General features: G+C 35.2%; 2 protein-coding genes across 4 annotated transcripts; both read left to right on the forward strand.

Annotated features, from left to right (window-relative positions):
- The first annotated feature begins 3,482 nt into the window (after nucleotides 1–3,482).
- On the forward strand, nucleotides 3,483–12,942 carry LOC122052422 (uncharacterized protein At5g19025-like). Of its 3 annotated transcripts, none has more exons than XM_042613923.1 (2): nucleotides 3,483–4,211; nucleotides 10,647–10,737. In XM_042613923.1, exons 1-2 carry the CDS (start codon nucleotides 3,541–3,543, stop codon nucleotides 10,666–10,668), a joined length of 693 nt encoding a protein of 230 aa, XP_042469857.1. In that variant the 5' UTR covers nucleotides 3,483–3,540; the 3' UTR covers nucleotides 10,669–10,737. The 3 variants fall into 3 exon arrangements, with proteins under 3 accessions (XP_042469857.1, XP_042469855.1, XP_042469856.1); XM_042613921.1 differs by lacking the exon at nucleotides 10,647–10,737 and adding an exon at nucleotides 7,653–9,592; XM_042613922.1 differs by lacking the exon at nucleotides 10,647–10,737 and adding an exon at nucleotides 12,643–12,942 and having other exon boundaries at nucleotides 3,493–4,211.
- Nucleotides 12,943–13,673: 731 nt separating this feature from the next.
- Nucleotides 13,674–18,772, forward strand: LOC122050652. The gene is made up of 8 exons (XM_042611543.1): nucleotides 13,674–13,677; nucleotides 14,394–14,629; nucleotides 14,720–14,799; nucleotides 14,980–15,040; nucleotides 15,947–16,004; nucleotides 16,580–16,637; nucleotides 17,588–17,660; nucleotides 18,450–18,772. The coding sequence occupies exons 1-8, from the start codon at nucleotides 13,674–13,676 to the stop codon at nucleotides 18,540–18,542; spliced, it is 663 nt and encodes a 220-aa protein (XP_042467477.1). The 3' UTR covers nucleotides 18,543–18,772.
- The last annotated feature ends 3,748 nt before the right edge of the window (nucleotides 18,773–22,520 follow it).

The following is a 22,520-nucleotide window of genomic DNA, read 5'->3' on the forward strand; positions in this document are numbered from 1 at the left end:
AATTGACCTAATTGGGTGTTAAAAATTCAAATCGCTTAAAATATTAATTAAAAATTATGGATGATGACGTATTTACGATCAACTCAATAATACGGACGCATAGAAACTTGTTTCATCAAATTCCGATGTCTCTAGGTACATATTTAGGCCTTAGGTGTTTGATTTTATTTATTTAAAATTATTTTCAGTTTTGGGACGAATCCTGGATTCGTCCCAAAATTTTATTTATTAAAAAATAAAAAAAAACTTGGACGCCTTAAATACGGACCTAGAGACATCGGAATTTGATAAAACAAGTTTCTATGTGTTCGTATCATTATCTTGATCGTAAATCTATCAATAAAAATATTTTTTACCAAATATATATATTTTTGGAATTTTTTAATCCCAAATTGACCTAATTGGGTGTTAAAAATTCAAATCGCTGAAAATATTAATTAAAAATTATGGATGATGACGTATTTACGATCAGCTCAATGATACGGACGCATATAAACTTGTTTCATCAAATTCCGATGTCTCTAGGTCCATATTTAGGCCTTAGGTGTTTGATTTTATTTATTTAAAATTATTTTCAGTTTTGGGATGAATCCTGGATTCGTCCCAACTTTTGGGACGAATCCAAAGATTCGTCCCAAAATTTTATTTATTAAAAAATAAATAAACAAACTTGGATGCCTTAAATACGGACCTAGAAATATCGGAATTTGATGAAACAAGTTTCTATGTGCTCGTATCTTTATCCTGATCGTAAATCTATCAATACAAATATTTTTTAGCAAATATATATATTTTTGGAATTTTTTAATCCCAAATTGACCTAATTGGGTGTTAAAAATTCAAATCGCTGAAAATATTAATTAAAAATTATGGATGATGACGTATTTACGATCAACTCAACGATACAAACGCATAGAAACTTGTTTCATCAAATTCCGATGTCTTTAGGTCCATATTTAGGCCTTAGGTGTTTGATTTTATTTATTTAAAATTATTTTCAATTTTGGGACGAATCCTAGATTCGTCCCAAAATTTGGGACGAATCCAGGAATTCATCCCAAAGTTTGGGACGAATCCAGAGATTCGTCCCAAAATTTTATTTATTAAAAAATAAAAAAACAAACTTGGACGTCTTAAATACGGACCTAGAGACATCAGAATTTGATGAAACAAGTTTCTATGTGTTCGTATCATTATCCTGATCGTAAATCTATCAATGAAAATATTTTTTACCAAATATATATATTGTTGGAATTTTTTAATCCCAAATTGACCTAATTGGGTGTTAAAAATTCAAATCGCTAAAAATATTAATTAAAAATTATGGATTATGACGTATTTTGGATCAGCTCAACGATACAGACGCATTGAAACTTGTTTCATCAAATTCCGATGTCTCTAAGTCCATATTTAGGCCTTAGGTGTTTGATTTTATTTATTTAAAAATATTTTCAGATTTGGGACGAATCCTGGATTCGTCCCAGAATTTGGGACAAATCCTGGATTCGTCCCAAAATTTGGGACGAATCCAGGATTTCTCCCTAAATTTGGGATGAATTTTTAATTCGTTCCTGATTTGGGGACGAATTTAGCAACAAATTTTATTTATGTTGCAAACTTGAAACGAATTTTGTTTGTTGCAAGTTTTGTTGGTTATTTGGGTCGAAATTTATTTTCGACCCTAAATTTGTCCCAATTTTGGGACGAATTATTTTCGTTCCAAACTTTTGTCCCCAAAATTATGTTTTTTTGTAGTGTCTCAATCATCCTTATTAATTGATTAATCTATTAAACTAATTTAATCAACTAAGTTAATTAAATTACTCAACCGATTAAATAATTAATAATCTTAATTATGCAAACCTCTTTAATTAATTACCTTATTATATTAATTAATTATATTAATCAAATGACTTAATTAATCGACTACTGCTTCAATAATCAAATTATACTAATAAATCGGTTAATATTACTTGATCACCCATTAAATAGGTATTTAATCAGATTATTAGTTAATGTAATTAATCACATACTAATCAATCTCAATCAACTAATGAATATCTATTAGAGCATCAACCATTTAATCAATCTATGAACAATAAATTATAAATAATTTAATTCATTAAATGTGTAATCAAGATTAGATTATTATACAATAAATAAATCACATAATAGACCTATTCATCTATCTGTTAATAAATTAAACTTAACTAACAATTTGATTCAAATAAATAGAATAAACCTTTCAATTAATCAAAGAAATAAATCTTGATTTTAATTAATCAAGCAACATGGTTCATAACGAAAAGTCATCAGAATGAATAGAATGAATACAAGAAAAAGTAAAAAAAAACATATTCATTACTAATAAAGTTGCACATCAAAACATACATAATATGATCTATATAATATATAAACTGAATATTAGAAATGTTAAAAAATTAGTTTGATGTTCAATAGGGATAAGACGATTATTTTATGAGTAGGCCATTATAAATCAATTTTTTCAAGTAAATGAGAAATTAATATCTAATGAAGGGTTGCCCGATGTGATCGAATAGAAATTTGATTCGTATACTAGTTGAATTTATGAATGAACGCTAACTTAAGTATGTATAACCCGAGGGGTATGAAATTATAATTAATTTTATTGATTGATTAAAAGATTAATTATGATATTAATTAATTGATTAATTAATATTTAAAAAATTAAGTAAATAGGTAATCCTATTAATCAATTAAATTAATTAATCATAATAAAAATATTTAAGTAAAAATGTTTAAAGGACAAGATACATCCCATATCCTCTTGAAATAAATCTTTCACCTCTTAGGAGTAACCCTTATTCTTATAAAACAAATCACTTTCCTTCCACTCCATTCTTAAGTTATGAATTCTCCTCTCTCTCTCCTATCTTAAAAGTTTCAAGGCTTCGAAAGTTCGACATGACTCGAAATTTGAAATGCTTCTATTTCGAGATGCAAGTCATTGTATCTTGGGAGACAATTACCAATAAACCATAAGTACCTCGCGTAGGGAAATATTCTTAAGGAAAGAAGGTCTAACCTTCACCTCAACCTTAATACTCTTATCCTTAGAAATAAGTTTACATAGCCTTCACCTCGACCTTAATACTCTTATTCTTAGAGATAAGTTTACCTAAAGAGGCTGTATCGATATCCGAAAGGATAACTCGATGACCGACGAGATTAGGTCGGTAGTGATGATACCAAAAAGGGTATGTCTCTTATCCGAAGGGGTACTACTTCGATATCGAAAGGGGATGTCAAGAGTATAAATAGGATAAGATCCACATGGTCATACCAATCTCTACGAATCATCGACTCATCGTTGAGATGACTAATCGGGTCCAACTATTAGGTATTAACATCGAAAATCAATATTCCCATTTTTTTTTAAAGAAAAATTTCTAAACTAATAAACTAAAGTTTAAAGTATTCTGTAAAGTTAGGTGTCTGTTTTGTAAATTGCCAAAACAGAAAAGAGGCACCATCCCCTCATCCTCCTCCTGCACTGCCATGCGCCCCCATTCTCATTCCTCCTCTTCCAAGTCCTCGAGGCGCCACTCCTCGACCTTCGACGGAGGCGGCGGCGGCGGCCACCACCACCACCTCCTCCCCAGCATCTCCATCTGCGCCTCCTGCAAGAACTCCCCCTCCGCCGCCACCCTTGACCTCCTCATCCTCCTCCTCATTCTCTTCTGCTCCGCCTTCCTCACTGCTTCCTCCCTCGCCCACGTCTTCCGATCTCTCGACCTCCTCCTCCCCGCCGCCTCATTCCGCCACGCACCCTACCCCTACCTTGCCGCTCTCCTCCTCTTTCTCGCCGCCTCCTTCGCTGTCGCCTTACTCTCCTGCTTCCGGCCATGCTTCCTTCCCTGGTCCCGCCTCCGCTTCTGCGGAAGGCCTCGCTGCCGCGGCCTCAAGAAGGCCCTCGAGTTCGATGTCCAGCTTCAGACCGAGGAGTGCATCCGCTCGCCCGACCCCGCTCAGGTCGCCGCCTTGAAGGAAATCGACGATCTACCCTGGAAGGGAGGTCAGCAAGGTAACAACCCCGATTATGAATGCCTGCGCGTAGAGCTCAGGAGGATGGCTCCGCCCAATGGCCGTGCCGTCTTGTTCTTCCGTGCCCGATGCGGTTGTCCACTGGCAAAGCTCGAGGCCTGGGGACCCAAGCGCCGGCACAAGAAGTGAGCTCCCTTGCCCTTTTTCTTCTGTGTTCTCTTAGTTTGTGATCCTAAATATTGACAGCGGAAAATTTTCAGATCTAGTTATTATGCTAGCATTTTTGTTACAAAAAATTAGAGGATCATCTTCTGGCGATGAGCCATTCCAGTCATTCAGATTGTGTAGACAAGGATTAAACATGCCTATGGTATTAATCTATGATTCTATTAATGTAGATAAGGATTAAACATTCTGGCTATGGTATCAATCCATGACTCCATTAAACTGGCCTGGCCTTTTTTTTTTCCTTGGTATAACTTCTGTCGTATTTCTACTGGGTGTCGGATTACGAGCATGACCTTAGCTCTAGAAATGTTATTTTCCTACAAATAAAAAGTCATGGCTTCTTTCAGAGACATGCTTTTAACCTTCAAGACCAGAATTAAACAGCCATAAAAAGAATCTTATGGATTAAGTGTTATGAATGTTTTTATTTTCAATCTCCTGCAAGTAGAGAGTAAAAGAATTTATAAGAAACCATTATGAAGATATAAGGGGAATATATGTTTGATCTAATAGAGAGTTCCCTAAACAAATATATTAACTTCTTAGGGTGAGTTTATCTAAATAGATGAACTCACCAGAAAAAGTTATGGCTTCTTTCAGAGACATGCTTTTAACCTTCAAGAGCAGAATTAAACATCCAGAAAAAGAATCTTATAGATTAAGTGTTATGAGTGTTTTTATTTTCAATCTCCTGCAAGTAGAGAGTAAAAGAATTTATAAGAAACCATTATGAAGATATAAGGGGAATACATGTTTGATCTAATAGAGGGCTCCCTAAACAAATATATTAACTTCTTAGGGTGAGTTTATCTAAATAGATGATTCAAAAGATCCATTTAGGGAATATTTTGCCAGACAATTTGCAAGGATTTGATATTCACACTTTGGATAACTCTAATGGATCCAAGTGAGACTTGGTCTCATTTGCTAATTAGGTTCTTGATGGGACCAAAATTGTTAAGGGAATACCATACTATACAATTCAAATAGATTCTTGTATTCACACTATACAACTCAAATAGAACTAGTTGATATTTACTGAAGTTCATTCAGCTAGGTTCTCGATGGGGTTAAGTTAGCTAGGTTGGTGGGGTCAAGTTGGCGTGATGATATTCTACTGGATAACTTGAAAAAAAAAATCCAATATTAACACTGAATGACTCAAATAGATGCAAGTGATATTTAAGCATATTCACCAACTAGGTTCTCAAGGGTGTCAAGTTGGCAAGGGCATATACAAGAATGTGATGTGGAACCTGACTGAGAATAAGACCTTTATTAAGCTATTTTTCCTATTCTTCCTTGATAGAACAGGAATTATTGAGAATTGAATAACTGCTTCTGTAGCATTCAATTCTTGATTTTTGTGGACCATTATTGAAATGAAGACTAAAGGCAATGGCATGCCTAATTTTATAAGGGTTCCCTTCTTTTTGAATACAGTTGGATAGATAACTTGTATGCAATTTTCCTTCTCATGTCTACACAGTCTACCCTATCATTTTGGTATTCACCCCATTTTACTATCTTCTTTTTGTACTATGTTAACCAGCAAACCCCCTCTAACATGTTCCATGTATTAATATCACATATCTGGATTAGGAGTTACATCTTAATCTCTAACTTTACAATAGGAAAACAATAGGGTGTGTAAATATGAGTAAGTTTAATCTATTATATTAAGATGGTATATACATGTTCAAAGATAACTGACAAATTCTATAGTTAGACAAGTTGAATATATTAGAGTAGAAGATGTATTGGTTGAGGTAAACAAAGAATATATTAGTTAATAAATTATTTTAATTGATTTGAATATTAGTAGTGATATAAAGTTACTTAAAGTACAATGGAGGATTAGATTCATCCTACTTTCCCCAAATAGTGGGGACAAAAATGGCTAATTGATGATGACTTTAGGTGAATGTTCTCCAATTTGCCTTACCTTCTATGTGATTGGTGTCATTGAAGGTGTTAGGCGTTTTAACTTAAGGCACTATAGGCCTTTTTCATTGCCCAAGAAGTGAGATGCATACCTAGTTGAAGCAAGATGCTTAATTTATAAAAATGAAAAATTATTAAAAATTTGAGAAAATCAAGAAAATAATTATTACACCTTGAAGATTTATTTTCTTAGCTGATCAAAATCAACCTCATCTTCATGATTTGCTTCTTTTGAACTTGTCTAATGTTGAACTTGTTGCCTACATCTTTGTTCCCCAATTCCAATAATCTTTGCTATATACAATGATATGCTAATTTATCACCATGAATACCATATCAACACTATTATTTGACATATGTTTGTAGCCATATCCTTAAACCATTCATTTTCATCTTCAATATGTATTTAAAGATAGAAGATCAAAGATTTTTTGCAAATTTTATGAAAAGTTTAATTACTTGGTTATACTTTATTTACACCAAGCATATGATTTTTTAATGCTCCAGTGTATTTCTTTTTGTTCCTTTATAAATTTGTTGCACTAAACCACTTTATAAGATCCTTGTGGTTTCACCAATTATGTGATCTAGATTTCGTAAGACACTCCATAAGATGAGTATAGATCTTCTTGAACTTTCTCTATATTTGTGCAAAAATAATTTTGAAGGCTTTTTATTCTATTGTGATTTTTTTCTCTAGAAGTGGAAGGACTTAAAAGATACTCTTATCTTGATGGTTAAACCATGTGATCCCAAGATTGTTGCATCTCATATTCTTTTTCTTTATCATTAACACTTCTAAATTTATTCTTTTGACAGTTCTTTTATATGAAATTATTCTAAAATTATGTCCTGTTGGCATTAACAATTTGCAAGGAAATATATGTTAGATTAAGCTACAGCACATCTAACCATCTTTCTTGGTTGTGAACTGCCTCATCATATCTAAATTAATTTGATCAGAAATATATCCAACTAATAAAAGGTGCCCCATCCAAAGTCTTTTTAGCATATGTCATCTTTTGCTAATGTGTAACACAAGCTCAAACAAATGAGCCGCAAATGTAGTCCGGTTCAATATAAACAGTCTCTGGTTTCAATACTTTGATTAAGTTCAGCAATAGTAAATTATGTTTTTTTGAAGATAGGTAGTTTGCATGATTGTTTTAATTGTTGAATTAATAACATTCTTTCTCATCAATTTTGTTCAAAAACTTGCTAAGTAACTAATGTTTTTTTATCTAAATTGTAGAAAAGCAAAAAAATCAAGAGATTTTATAAACAACATACTAGATGAACGTGAACAATACACTAGAAAATTTTACTCCTAGCTTCTTTTTAAGTAATGTAACTAGTTCATGTGCATGATAATCTTAGATATGGTTTCAAGTGCCAATCAATATTGGTTAACATGGTTGTAATTTATCTTCCAACTGTTGTTTGTGCTGGAATAGTTCAAATGGTATTGATCAAGACAAAGCTTGTCTTATCCAATAATGTACGGAGTTGGCCTAGGCAAGAAGATTTTCTTTCGATGGATCGTCCTTCGTTTCTGTCCGTTACTTCTAGGAGGGGATAAAGCACTACAATAGCGAAGGGGCAGGGTCGAAGAGAAGAATAAACCAAAGCACTAGATGTAGTAAAGAGGAGTTACATTTGAGTCAGAGAAATGGAGATGCTTTCATATTTTGTACCTTGAGTCCTTGCTCAAGTTCTAGTTGTTTCAGTCCAAGTGCAACTCATGGTGGCTAACTAACATATATTTTTATATTCATGGACATGTAGAGAAAGTTATGAGTGCATTATTTAGTTTGGATCTTAAAGAATTGTGAAAGTGATGTCACTAGGATTGTATGAGAACATACACTTCCATTTGATGCACAACTATGATGGTGTTAATAAGTCATAATCATTGATCAAGATGGTCGTTATATTTTATAAGTTGTTCCTCTAAAATTTTATTTCAATAGGTTGTCTTGTTGTTACAACTTTATATTTAGTGGGAAGCAAGTAAGTGAAATATAATTATAAGATTAAAACTCATTTGAGTTGAGGTAACATATTTTGAAGCTTGCCAAAATGTGCCAAGCGTCGGCATGATTCAAGACCAATACCATACTGTCCTGAACAGAGATAAAAAAAATCCAGAATGAATCAATACTTGAAGCCTTGGTTTTAGTCTTTTAGATTTAATCCCTTACTGAAATTGCTTCAACCATCATTCTAGAACCAATTTGAATTAGTAACACTCAATAAAATCCTTGCTTAAGACAAGAAGCAAAGTGTTGGAGTTAATAGTTGAATGAGTGTTTAACAGAAGTTAATCTCCCTTTAGAGTATTATTACTTCAAGTGTTATGTTAGAGTCCATATGTGCATGTAATGGCTCTCTTGATGGAATAACATTTTTCAAGTCGTTATCACAACCAACTTGCTGTTAATGTAAGGGTTTTCATCTAGAATCCCTTTAGGGGAAGGTCACTGGTTTCACACAACAGTGTGACCTCCCCTCTTCCCTCCTCTCCTTTACATAGCCGCCTTCTTTTTTCCTTTATCTCCATTTGGCACTTTGTTTTTATCCCCTATCCATGTGTACCTCCAGATCTTTGTCCTCCATATCTTGCTCTAGTCGTCTATCACTAGTTCTCCAACTTTTAGACTGCGTGCTAGGTATCTTCTTCACCATCCGCATCATGTAGATTGTCATCTAGAAGTTGCTCCAGTCAACAATCTGGGGCAAAAAGCAAACCTTTGCATCGTGATGACCTTGTGTTTTTTTTTGCAACCATTGCTATAGGAAGGCCTTGCAAATTCATCTTCAACATCCTATCTTCATCCAGGACACGAGATTCAAAGAAAAAGCTTCCTTCCTTCTTGAACTTGCTAAAAGTTCACAGATCTATGAGGTGTTGCTAGAGCCTAGCTAGACTTTCCTGCTCTGCTGCCTCGAGAAGTGATGAACCTTATATTAGCTCCTTCCTCCTCCACTTCTTTGCCTCTGAAACTTAAAAGTTTTCTGTGCTTCCATCCTACTATTACCTCATCATTGTGCAATCCAGCGTGGATGAATTCCTTGTTTGCAATGGCCTCGGTTGGCTTGCCTCCTTCCTGCCTTCCTAACCTGCAAGTACATGACTTAGCTTCACCTATGACATGCACAAGCAACTTATTTAATCACAATTTCATAGACCTAGTCCACACTTGTGACATGACATCTCCTCCATCAGTGCCATTCGCACTCTTAGCTAACTATACCTACCATGGCCTTTGGAACGTGTGCTATTTAAGCTCAACCTAGATTGGTGAAGCTTGTGCAGGGTCAAATTTTAAAAAAAGAGATACTTTAGCAGCAAATGAAAGCATTACAAGGCAGCGATTAAAAAATTGACAAATTGTAGAAACAGTGAAAAATGGAGCATGAAAAATAATGAAAAGTTTAACAAAAAAAAAAAAAAAAACGAGTTTCTGGATCTAAAAAAAAAAAAAAAATATATATATACATGTTAAAACAAAGTGGCCTTAGTTTAAAATAAAGAGGGTGAAGATTTACAAACTTGAAGGCTAGGTTTTTGCAGCAGCACTGCATGATCTTCTCTTCTATAATTTTTGAAGTATCTTCCTCTTTTTCCTCAAGTGATTAATTCTGAAGTAGTATATCAAACTTATTGTCATCGCTTATATGTTTGTGTTCATGTTAAGAATGATATCAATAATTTGGATAAACATCCACATTTGCTATGTGATGGCATACAGAATTTCACTTTGGCAATATGGTTCTAAAACAAGAATATTAACTGTTGACGTTTTAAAATACTTCTGTGACTGATTGTTTTCCCCACAATTTTAAAGGACATGCTAATGGATTACTTTGATGCAACAGACAGGATTAGAGTGAAAGAAATAAAGATGCATATCTAGTGGCGCTGACATGCATTTACGAACTTCAGTCTTTATTTACACAATGCTAACATTCATATATCTTCACATCTCAGCTTCTCTTCTAGAAAACTCCTGCAACCCTGCTTATATAAAATTAATAAACTAGACGCTTTGAAGTTTTCACCAGTTTATATATGATTAAGTTGTGGAGACTAAAGATATTTGACTAAAACTTGGTTCTATGTGGTTCTACTGAAATAAACTGTTAAAATCTCTGATATGTGGATCTAATTAGGTTCATGGAACCCAGTGTCACCAACAATATTATTATTATTTGTGTGAACTATATAGCTGTACTTTTAAGTGACAAATAGATGATCTCACTGATTGTCCTTACCAGGATCCTTAAACTATAAGTGATTTCTGATATGATTCTCAAACTGCTAAATTGATTTTTTATGTTAGTTCCAATGCCTTTTCCTACTTGAATTTTTAGGAGAGCAAATGCATCAAAATACAAACCATCTCGTTCATGGCTAATTGCAACTGTAAATGTTCCTGTTCTTCCAGGGTTATGAAATCTCTTCTGTAGCTCTTGAAGACTTTACTTCATGGCAATATAATCATCCATATATCTTCTGTCTGGTATCCTTTATAAGTGCATTTCCATTTTCTTAGGCTCTTAATGCATAATTGGATTATTATAATTCTGCATAATGCTAAGTAGCAGATGAAATTATAGTATTCAACTTTCTACTAATCTCATTATACTTTGACTAACAATAACATATAGTGAGAAGATTTCTGACAATGATCTATTGTGAGAAGAATTTGTAGCAAAATTTAAGGCATATGATTATTTCTATGGTGGCTTATGGACTAAAATTGAGAAGTGTATCTACTGGATTGCTATAGATAGGAAAGACGATATATCAGATCAAGACACATTGTCACACAAAAGTATTATTATTATATATTTTTTTTTACCAATTAATAGGTAGAGAGAAGACAATTAGAATAGTGAAGAGTTTTTGATGTCATCTAGTGGTATCACTATATTCTTCTCATGAAAAAAAAATGGAATTTATGGCTAAAATATAATTAAATATATTTTATGGATTAAGAGTGTCGGAGAGCAACCTCTAAAAAGTTATATGACCAAGACAAGAATATGATAGATCTATGGGATTAACAAAAATGAAACAAATAAGAAATATTGTCATTAGGAAGTATTTAGATGCAATTCTAAGAGCATCCACATCAGCTTCCTTAAACATAAAATTTATCTTAAATTTTATGAAAAAAAACTTTTCCATTAGCTATCCTATCCATTTCCTAAATTTAGATGTCATGAATAGTACTCCTTAAATTTAGGGAATGAAATCCATTCCTTAAATATTAAAATATCATTTAATTTGGAAGAGAGAAAAAATAAAGGGAATGGATTGGGTAATGAAAAGTAGATATTACATAACAATGAGAAAAATATAATAAAAAAATGGAAGAGAGAAGAAAATAAAAAATTTAAGATAATGGAAAATTTAGGATAGCTATTGTAGTGTGTAGTGAAAAATGATGATCTAAATTTAATAAAGTGGATGATTTGCCTCAAATTTTAGAGATATTATAGAGAAACTAGTGTTGATGCTCTAATAGATAGCAAAATTAGAAACATATGTTAAGATGAATTATGTAGTTATTAGTTATACAAGTTAAACCAATTGTAGTTGAGAGCTTGACTGATTGTGAGGTAGAGAGCTACAATCTTAAAAACTCGAACGAGCGCCCTTTTTTATCCAGATCATCAAAAGGGCACTCCTCTTTTATAAATTATCAAATCAGCGCCCCACCTATATTTTTCTATCCAAAATACTTTTGTGGGTTCTATCTTGGAGCTACTTTGTACCAAACAACACCACCTTAGAGATGCTTTGATTAGTTTGGGTCAAAACAACACCACCTTGGATTTGCTCTGTAAGCACCATCTGGGAGCCTCTTTGTACAACGCGGGGCACCCTTTTGATTTTCTGCCATCTTATATTAATGTAGTAGTTGGGGGGTAATGGTTCGAATGACGTGTCAGTTATTCAATCCATGAGGTGTTGTGGATGTGAAACAATTGAATGTGTTAGGACTGACAAGGGTAAACCCCTCTCAACAGTGCCATTATGCAAATTCAAACCCTCAACTTTTGACAGAAAACCCTCCAAATCTAGTTCGTTTGCCACTAGACCAAACAATTGCTAGTTCAGTCTTTGTATTTTTCAAAAACTTTGTTGATCCTCAAGTAGTAGAAAAAAGGTAAGCAAAGCTCTTGATTATCTAACAGTTGACTACTCAGTTAAAATACTGGATCTCTCCTTTATGGCATGCATTTCACTGCTAGGTCTACGACTATTCTATTCTTGTGATGACACCCTTGAACTTTTATCTTCAACTTGATTTGCTATTGAAATTTGTTAGCAGCACACTAATGTCCTGTCCTTTTTCAACAAGAAGATTGTATTGCCATTAAAGTTCTAAGTTATTTTGATAATGAACTAAATAAACATTATTGTTTCTGTAGGGCCGTAGCAAATATATCCAGTGGTGGTGGATGATACCGGGTGGGTTCATGATTCATCCTTCACAATGTCCGTTCCCGTTGGTAGCAAAACCTCTTCTATATTCTCAAACATATAAAGGAAAGAAAACATGAAACACGGATTCCTGCCATCATCTGGCACAAGGGTATCCAGCGTCCAGACTAGTATGATGTGTTTCAAATGTTGATAAGACTTGATGCACAATAAAGCACATCTACTCTTAATTCCCAATGAATATTTTGTGAACATTTTTGATATAATGGATTCATGGATCAATTAAATCTATTTCCTTAATCTGGATTCACATATACAACACATATGAGCTGTGAAGGTGCCAGAGTAACCACATGGTAAGAAAAAATTTGGCCTTATGTGTCAGTTTTACTCTTGGAATGTCATCTGGTTGAATTAGGCAGTTGTATGAGCGTTCTGTTTAAAATAGTTAACATTGGTTGGTATATTCTTCATTTAACGATCTGTGCTGGTAGTTTGTTAGCCTTTGGATGAATTTAGTTACAACTATATAGCAATTATAAATAGCCGTTACAAGGTGCAACTATCAGTTAGTAGCTACCAGAAAAATCAAAATGTACTTTATCAATTTGTTTAAAATTATTTTAATTTTATTAAAATTATTTTAAGTTGGTCAAAATTACTTTAAAATAATTGTAACTAACTACTAAATAGTTCTAGCTAAATCATAAATGGTAAACCCTAAAATTATTTAAGTAGCTATTATAATATTATAATAATATTGTATTGAATATCACAGGTTTAGCAGTTCTAGAGTAGATGTGGTCAAAATCACTGTAAAACTAGCCATTATAATACCACAATTGTATGTATTAAGTATTATATATTATAACAACTATCTTACTGTACCACAATAGAAAACATGATATCCCTGGGGTACCATATCATGATAGATATTTAAATTATCATCTAGGTATTTATAATTTGATCTCTAATTATAATATATTTATAAAAAAAATTTCTTCAAATAAGGGACCTAATGCGTTTTTTGATTTATCTTAATAAACGATAAATTTTTTTTTTATAAAACCAGTTTAATTATCTCAAAAATAATTAATGAGATTAATTGATATTATAATAATGATAATCATGATTCTAGACCTTCATACATGATGAAGACATCTTATAACGAACACGAGTGATAATATACGTAGAATGATAGCAAAGAGATGAATGAGTAGCTCTTAGGATAATGATGCACCGGCATAATGCCTTTTTTGTTTCGGCATCTAAAAATTAAATTTTATTTTTGATTAATTGACGGATGAATTTATTTTAACAGACGATTAATATATTAAATCGATTAATATATTAAATTTATCAACGGACAGGTGAAAGCTTCCCGATTTACCAACCTGCCAACTTATAATAATAAAAAAAGGGGGGTAAATAGGGATAGAGGGCTGCAATAGGTCATTTTTGAAAATAAAGGACCTCCGTGGATAAAAAAATTCGCTAAAATGGAGCTTTTAAGCAATTCCTAAGAGATAACAAAAAAATTAACAATGAAAAAAAACTTCGCCTGCCTGTAAGTTAACGGCACTCCGCCGTCTTATCTCCTTTTTCCCGCTGCCAACATCCTTCTTGCCGCATCGCCCTTCCCTTCCATGGCCGTTCGGTTCCTCCTCTCCTCCGCATCAAAGCCCCCTCCCCTAATGCAAAACCCTATCGCAAACTCCCACGCAAAACCTCTTCTCAGCTTCGTCTCCAGAATCTGCCGCCTGCCTCGACAGGAGAATCGTGTCCATCGTTTCCTTGACCGCGGCATTGGCCCTCGGGGTCGCTCCTCTCGATTCCCTGTCGGAGGTGACTGAGCCTCCTCCTCGTGAGCCTGTTCTCGCCGGAATCGCTAACACCAAGTCATGGTTTCAGTTCTACGGCGACGGGTTCTCGATCCGCGTCCCGCCGCTGTTCGAGGACATCATGGAGCCAGAGGTGATGAAAAGGACTATTTTTAGGATGCATAATTGTTTTTTTCTTTTGTTTTTTGGTTTCGCTATAGCTGGTTTGGTTTCGCTATTACAGGAATATAATACCGGATTTTCATTCTATGGGGATAAAGCAAAACCTAAGACATTTGCAGCTCGTTTCGCATCCCAGGACAGGTGGAAAAGATATATCAACTCTTTTTTTCTTCAATAAAAAAATTTTCAGGACTAAGATTTGCTTGGTTGCTATTTACCTTCCGTTGTTAGTTGAATTTGGGTGTTACAAATAAAGGTGATTTAATAGCCATTTTCGGTTATATTTTTGTTTATGATTTTTCTTCTTTTCTCTTCATGAAGGTCCGAAGTTCTCACTGTGCTTATTCGACCATCAAACCAGCTCAAGATCACATTTCTAGAGGTCTGTGAATTAGTTTTGTTTTCAACAAGTTAATATATATTGATCCACTCTCGTAGGTTTAATTAAATATTTATTTGTGAAGGATGTTGGCGGTTGCTAGATGCCATCAGATACTACAAGTTTGATGTTTGTCACTGTAGTTTGTTCATGACTTTTGTAACAAATATGAACAGGAAATTTTTGTTTCACCACAGAGTTCCCTAATAGTTTTTTTTAACTGAATGGATGATAGGAGGGAAGATGGGAGGAGATTTGTTTTAGCTTTCCCCCCAATTACTCAGAATTTGTTTTCTAGATGTAACGAGTTCCCACTATTAGTAGGGAGTGCTAAGTTTGTTTGAGGTGACATGGTCATTATAGCAAGATGGATACTGCGACTATTGCACTGGAAGTGATACATGGTATAGAAAGATGGTAAGTGCTAACTTGCTAGTTGTCATCAATTTGCTGAAGACATAGCAATGCAGGAATGGCTGCCTCCCCACTCACTACAGAAATAAGCTGTAAGGCATTTTATTAGTGCTGGGAGTGGGAGGTGAGCCTACATGATTTATTAGTCAATATGCAACAAGATAGATGGACTTATCAGCTTCCTAATCATGGAAGCTATCTGGTATACTTAAACTTAGAGCTAGTCTGGTGTGCAGTTTGGTTAACCTTTGGCTAGGAGTTGGAATATTCTCGAGTTAACAAAAAGTGTACAAGCCAATTTCCAGTATTTTGTTGGCAAAAGTTTCTAGGAATTGATATGTTCCATTCCTTTAGTTGTATCACCTAGAAGAATCATCAAGGCAGGAGTAGGTAGAAAGTTAATTAAGATACTAACCTCACTATGCAAGTTATAGATTTATCAAAGTGATTTATTTGCTACTTGTAATTGCTTGTGTTTTCACATAACTTCTACAGGCAAAAGATATTACAGATTTAGGATCTCTTAGGGAAGCTGCAAAGATATTTGTACCTGGTAATTTTCTGATCAGAAAATATACATCTTTAGATTAATTTTTCAGCATGTTGTATTTAAGTCAACCAACCGTAATCAAACTAGTTTTGTTTTCTAACACTATCAGTGATTTTGTATATCCTTTGATACAAAACACGAGCAAAAAATAGAAGAGGATTAGCGAAAGCCTATTGGTTTCTAGTTTCTGTAGGCTTATGGGAAAAGCATGACAAAAGCTTGAATGATATGGCTGGTCATCATCTCGAAATGGAAGGGGTGATCTTGTAATTTTTAGTCTATGAACATGTATTATTGGGTGCTCTGTTTTCCCATTGAAGTTGAACCTAAGCCTGTGTTCGAGAGATAACTATTCATACATTAATAAGGAATGAATTAATTCTTGAGTAAGAGAAGAGTTGTGGTCGTCCAAATGCTAATGATGACCTTAGAAACTGAATCAAGGATAAAGATGATATCTTTCTTTGACTTAGTCAACATTTTCTACCAAATCTTACCACATTGTTTTTTAAACATTATTATCATTTGTAGTTCATAGAACTTCAAACTTCAGCTTGCTCATTATATCTGTGCCACAGGTGGTGCAAATTTGTATTCTGGCCGCACCATAAAGATTAAGGAAGATGAAAGTTTTAGGTAACTTGAGTTTAAGAGGTAGAGTTATCTGTTCAAATAATTCTGCTCATTCATGGTGATTATTTCCAACATTTTTACTCCGTTAAGTACTTATTTGTTGGTTTCCTCTTCCTTCAGTTGAGTATAATGAGTAGGAACTATAACTGTTCTCTGCGTTAAAAGTGTCTCATAGTTTAAGATTTGATTAATCTTAGTAAATTATCATGTCTGTTTTTTATATTTTGGGGAGATTCCTGTATTGCTTAGATAATGTTGGAATTTGTCTATGTTGCATGATATGGGTATGGGTATCATATCGGACATGACACGGATATGACGATACGGAAAATTTTAAAAATATAAGACACGATACGGTTAGGATACGACAATTACCGGTGGCACAAAGGGAGGCAACAGCAAGCAGCAGGTCCGGCGGTGCAAACAGCTGCAGCAAACAGCAGGTTCGCTGGAGGAGGGAGGCAGACTGGCGTTCAGTGGGCAACGACAGTTCGTCCTTTGTCGACGGCAGAAACAAAAAGGGGCTGCCCTTTTGCTTGTTCGGCAGAAGAAGGAGAAGGTGTTTGTTCGGCGGAGAATGGGAAAGAATCGGGATAAGAAAGAAACAATTTAGGGTTTTTTAGGCCAATTTTTTTTTTATTTATTAATTAGTCCTCAAAAATTTATTTTTTTGAATTTAATCCTTGAATTTTTAATTTTTTTGCAATTGAGCCCAAAAGTATCCGAAAACGTGTCTCATCCGTGTCCTAGCAGTGTCCTTGCCGTATGTTAATCTTTTAAAAAGTCAATGACACAGTTTTTGTGTGTCATGTCCGTGTCGTATCGTGTCTGTGTCCGATACTTAAAAAATTTTTTTTTTGGAGTGTTTGTGCTACAGAATTTGTGTCTAAATGATTCTATCTTGTAGAATTCTCCATAATCCTAGCAATAATGACTGTTTAATTTATCCCCAGGATATATTACTTCTATGAGTTCGGCATCGATACACAACATGTTGCTATGGTGGCCTGTGTAGATAGTGGAAAGGTTGATATTTCTAGTACTTCCCGCTTTCATTCTTTACACATCTTCATGTTTACATCATCCTAGGTGCCGTATTTGTTGCTTCTTTTCAATAGATTTCTCATTGTTTGATCAACTTTTGCTGTACCATAAATGGATCTTTTGTTCTTTGCTAAATATCTAGAATCTCTAGTACTTGGGACATGATATTTAATTCAAGTAGAAACAATAGCTTAGTAGTCTTTTTAAGATGATTTTCTCATATCTTTACTTTCATTTATCATTGCTTATTTATGCTCTCTGCATGGATCCGTATATGGCTGGATGATTAGTTCCTGTGCCAAAGTCATTAGATTTCATTTCAATGAATCATGAAATGATAATGATGGCCCCCTCGGATGGGTCTAGTGGCTAGCACATGAGGTATTGCCACAACGAGGTCTGGGGTTCAAATCTCGGCAAAGTCGAGGTAAATACCTCCCTTATGTGCTAGTCACTATTCCAAAGGCTAGTAGCCGTCCGTGATTTACCTCCTCCGTGTTGGCCTTGGGACGGGTTGGCGGAGGCGCTGGGGGCGAGCGTATTCGCCTTTTGCCACAATGAAATGATAATGATGGGGTGGATAAGCTATGAGTAGTGATCTATCTACTACGAAACAATTCTAATGATATAGTTTTTACTCTTTAAACGCAAGGTTGCTCCTGCCAATAAGGCACCGTTCGTTCCATATTATAACTAGCACGTAGTTTCCTCATATTATGGCATGATGCGCATGTTCGTCTCTAGATCTTCCATTGTTTTCATTCGTTGCAGGCATATGTCGCCGGTGCAGCGGCACCTCAGGATAAATGGGATGATGACGGTGTCATGCTACGATCTGCTGCAATTTCCCTTTCAGTTTTGTAGTCTCTTCCACGATGCAACTTCTGAGATTTTAAGGAGAAAGTCGAGGCATTGTCCAGAATTTACTGGCAAATTCACTTGGACGAGTTTGCTTGGTCCTGCTAAATATTCCAGGTAAAAAAAATGTTGGTAATTTGTTTTTTGAAAAAATCACAATTAATTTATGATCCTTTTCTGGATGATTAATTTATGAGCTAATGTGTCTGCGGGATAATGATTAATTTATGAGCTAATGTATCTGTGGGAAACATGGCTATCATGTGACTACTCCATCTTAGTGATATGCTCTATTTATTTGGAAGGGAAATTGAAGAAAAGTGAAAGATGAATGATTATAAACAAATATGTTAATTTCTTATATTTAATTTAAAGAAAATTAAGATGAAAATTGATATATTAACTCCTTTCCATCTTATTTTATCAGCAAAAGTGGAGAGAAAGATTAAGCCCCAAATTAAAACTGGAAGTTGTTTTTATCCATGGTGTCCTCTATTTTTAAGCATACAGTTTAGTCTTGAGCTATTATGTTGACTCTGACATGTCCCGGGGTATAACTGAGTTGGTGATATAGGCTAGATTTATAGAAATGGATAATGAATTTTTAATAAAATCAGTGAAAATATCCTTACATGTGTAATGATCTATTTGATTTTTTTGATTTATCTCTGTAGATGACGGTGGGATTGATCGCGTTGGGCATCTAGGGTACCTTTTGTAGAAATATATCGAGTCTGGATTATGCTGGGCAACATGACTTGCATACTGAATTAAGTTTGAATATTTAAAAATAGTAAATAATTTAAAATAAATTATTTAAAAATTATAAAAATATTTATTTTTATTTTCTAAAAAAATTTATGATGTTTTGTTTTGTTTTTATATATTTATTATTTTATTTAGAAAAAAAGCAGTCTCAAGCTCGAGCACCACTGAAACTGGCTCGTGCAGAGCAACCAATTGGACTTAACACGGCTCATGACATATCGGAGCTGCTGGATTAGGCGTGCCACATTAAAACAATGGTTTGCTCAGGCTCAAGTCGTGTACGGTTGAGTCGATTCCTTTTGACACCTCTAACTTTAGGTACTTATGGATTTAAACTACTCGAATAGATAATTTATCGGGGAAATCTTCTAGATCTGATTGACCTATCTTAACACCTCTAACCCTAGCTTGGTGAACCTAAACTAGCCCGTGGATGTAGCGCAGTTAGTTTATTGCATTGGGCACGATTGATTCTAGGGGATTTCATGGCCTTGGGTTATACTCTTTCACTTAGGAGGCCGCTGGTCTTATGTGTATCGTGATTTATTTATTTATATTTTGTCATGGGATCAATGAAATTGAATTATTTATGATGAACAAATTACTTTTTGCCATATTAATAGACCTAAACTATTTAAATAGATAATTCATCATTAAAATCTTCCAGATCTAATCGATCCATTTTTGATACCTCTAACCCTAGACACTTGGAGTCTCTAAATTGTCCCTTTAGGGCAGTATGGTAGTTGAGATATGGGATGTTGGGGTCGAAACTTGATGTGTTTGAGTATGAATTCTCCATGCCTTGGTCACTGCACCAATGACTAATAGTCATTCATGATTTACCTTTTTTTATGTTAGCTTAGGAATGAATTAATAAAAATATTAAAACGAGCAAATCATCTTTTACCATGTGGGGGTCTCTAAACTACTCAAATATATAATATTTCACCATGAAAATCTTCTTTAGAGTCTTATGGTCTTTGATTTCTAAGTTTTTATTACATTTGTCCAATCGAGAATTTACACACTTTAGCACTAAGTATTTACCAAATGGAAATCGCTTAATAATATGATTTAAATAGTTTAAAATACTTTTCCAATTAATTTGGTTTATGAGTGAAATTAGATCGGGGAGGAAGATTGAGGAAAAAGATATTGGTACAATCAACCTCTGGTTAAGATTGATTGAGTTGATCAAGCTTAAGTTGATTTGAGTTGAATTTTGATGTTTGTTTAATATATTTATTAATGAGAGCAAGTAGAAGGAGAAATTTGTTGGAAAGGAAGATTAGTGGGGCAATCGACCTCTAGTCACCGAGCTTGGTTGTAGTTAAGGATGAGTGAGTGAAGATTCAAGTGAGTTATGGTTGACCAGATACTTGACAGTTAAAAATTCAATATCGAGTTGACAAGTGGAGAAGTCTAAGTGGGTCACGGTTGACTGGACACTTAGGTTGATAGTCTAATAGGAAGTTGACAAAGACGAAGTCTAAGTGAGTCATGGAGGATTGAATACTTGACAAAGGTGAAGTCCAAGTAGATTTCGGTTGACTGAACACTTAACAATGGTGGAAGTCCTGACAGATCGTGAAAGACCGGATGTTAGGCATGAAAATGGAAGTCTAAATAAGTCAAGAAGGATCGAATATTTAGCAATGATGAAGTTTTACCCAGTCAAGTTTGACCGAATGTTAGGTAAGAGATGAGAAGTATTGATAAATCAAGGTTAATTAGATGTTAGGCGGGTAAAGCCCTAACCGGTACTAATCGTACTAGGAAGTTTTAGAGACTTAAGAGTCCTTTGGTATAAGCGAATTCGATGCGAACAATATATTTTGATACTGTGAATAATATTTTCAACACTATGAATAGTGATCAAATATTGTTTTGCTATAGTACAATGATTGATGGACAATAATAGTCGACTGATGACATTGTAGTAGCAAAGGATATTTGAAACTCAACTGTTACACTTGACTGATTTGAGATCAATTAATTGATGAATAGTGACAGTTGACTGTGTTATGATCGATGGACACGGCTAGAGAGGGGGGTGTGAATAGCCGCCCCAAATTCTCGCGTTTCTTTCTACAAACTAGGGTTAGCGCAGCGGAAATAACTAAATAGAAACGCAAAAGAAGAAGCAAACCTCAACACGAAGATGTAACGAGGTTCGGAGATGATACTCCTACTCCTCGGCGTGTCCGTAAGGTGGACGAAGCCTATCAATCCGTCGGTGGATGAGTCCCCGGATAACCGGCTAATAAATACTCCTTGTGGGTGGAGAAACCTCGCCACAAACTTTGCAACAGCAAGCAAGAAGCAAAGTACAATACAAATGTATGAAACACCTTCGCTTACTTGCCTTCTCTTCGACTGGATGAAGCAACAGCTTCAAGCGACGCCTACAACAGCAGGAACCCAGCCGAAAGGAAGCTCACGCGAAGCTTCAAGCAGAATCGAGCTCAGCAAACTCAAATCACAGCAGTAGAACTTGCAGCAGCAAGAAGAAGAGCAAGAAGAAGACTCTTCACAGTAGAAGCCCTCAGCCTCTTATACCTGCATCCACCTGCGAAGAAGAGAAGACAGAAGAACTAGCCGTTGCGTCGCAACGGCTAGATTCCTGATCGGTCCATGGACCGATCAGGGAACCTCCTGATCGGTCCACAGACCGATCAGGCTTCGGTCCCTCGTCTGATCGGCGTCTCCTGATCGGTCTGTGGACCGATCAGGGAACCTCCTGATCGGTCCATAGACCGATCAGGCTTCGGTTCCTCAGCCACTGATCTATGCCTGATCAGGGTATGGGTGGATCGGTCAACAGACCGATCCACGGCTTTCTTCTCGCGAGGTTGCGTTGCCTCCTGATCGGTCTCCAGACCGATCAGATTACAATCAGTGAGCCACTGATCTGATTCTGATCGGTCACCAGACCGATCAGGGCAACCGCAGTATCACTGGATCGGTCACTAGACCGATCCAAACTTCTCAGCCCTAAACCTAAGGCTTCCACACCAATATCCAGTCAACCTTGACCTGTTGGTACATCATCCCTAGCATCTGGTCACTCCCTTGACCTGCTAGCACTCCCCGCTAAGTGTCCGGTCAATCCTTTTGACCCACTTAGACTTTTCCCTTGCCCGGCTTCACTCACCAGGACTTTACCTAGCTTCACTTACTAGGATTTTCACCTGGCTTCACTCACCAGGATTT

Source organism: Zingiber officinale, chromosome 3A, assembly GCF_018446385.1.
Source record: "Zingiber officinale cultivar Zhangliang chromosome 3A, Zo_v1.1, whole genome shotgun sequence".
Lineage (NCBI taxonomy): Eukaryota > Viridiplantae > Streptophyta > Magnoliopsida > Zingiberales > Zingiberaceae > Zingiber > Zingiber officinale.

Excerpts from the sequence above, each read along its gene's own strand:
- LOC122052422 (XM_042613921.1), top strand. The coding sequence starts at position 3,541 with ATGCGCCCCCATTCTCATTCCTCCTCTTCCAAGTCCTCGAGGCGCCAC. Across the intron at positions 4,212-7,652 it reads CCCAAGCGCCGGCACAAGAA|TTCAAATGGTATTGATCAAG; the intron begins GTGAGCTCCCTT and ends GTGCTGGAATAG.
- LOC122050652 (XM_042611543.1), top strand. Across the intron at positions 15,041-15,946 it reads TCAAGATCACATTTCTAGAG|GCAAAAGATATTACAGATTT; the intron begins GTCTGTGAATTA and ends TAACTTCTACAG. Across the intron at positions 16,005-16,579 it reads TGCAAAGATATTTGTACCTG|GTGGTGCAAATTTGTATTCT; the intron begins GTAATTTTCTGA and ends TCTGTGCCACAG.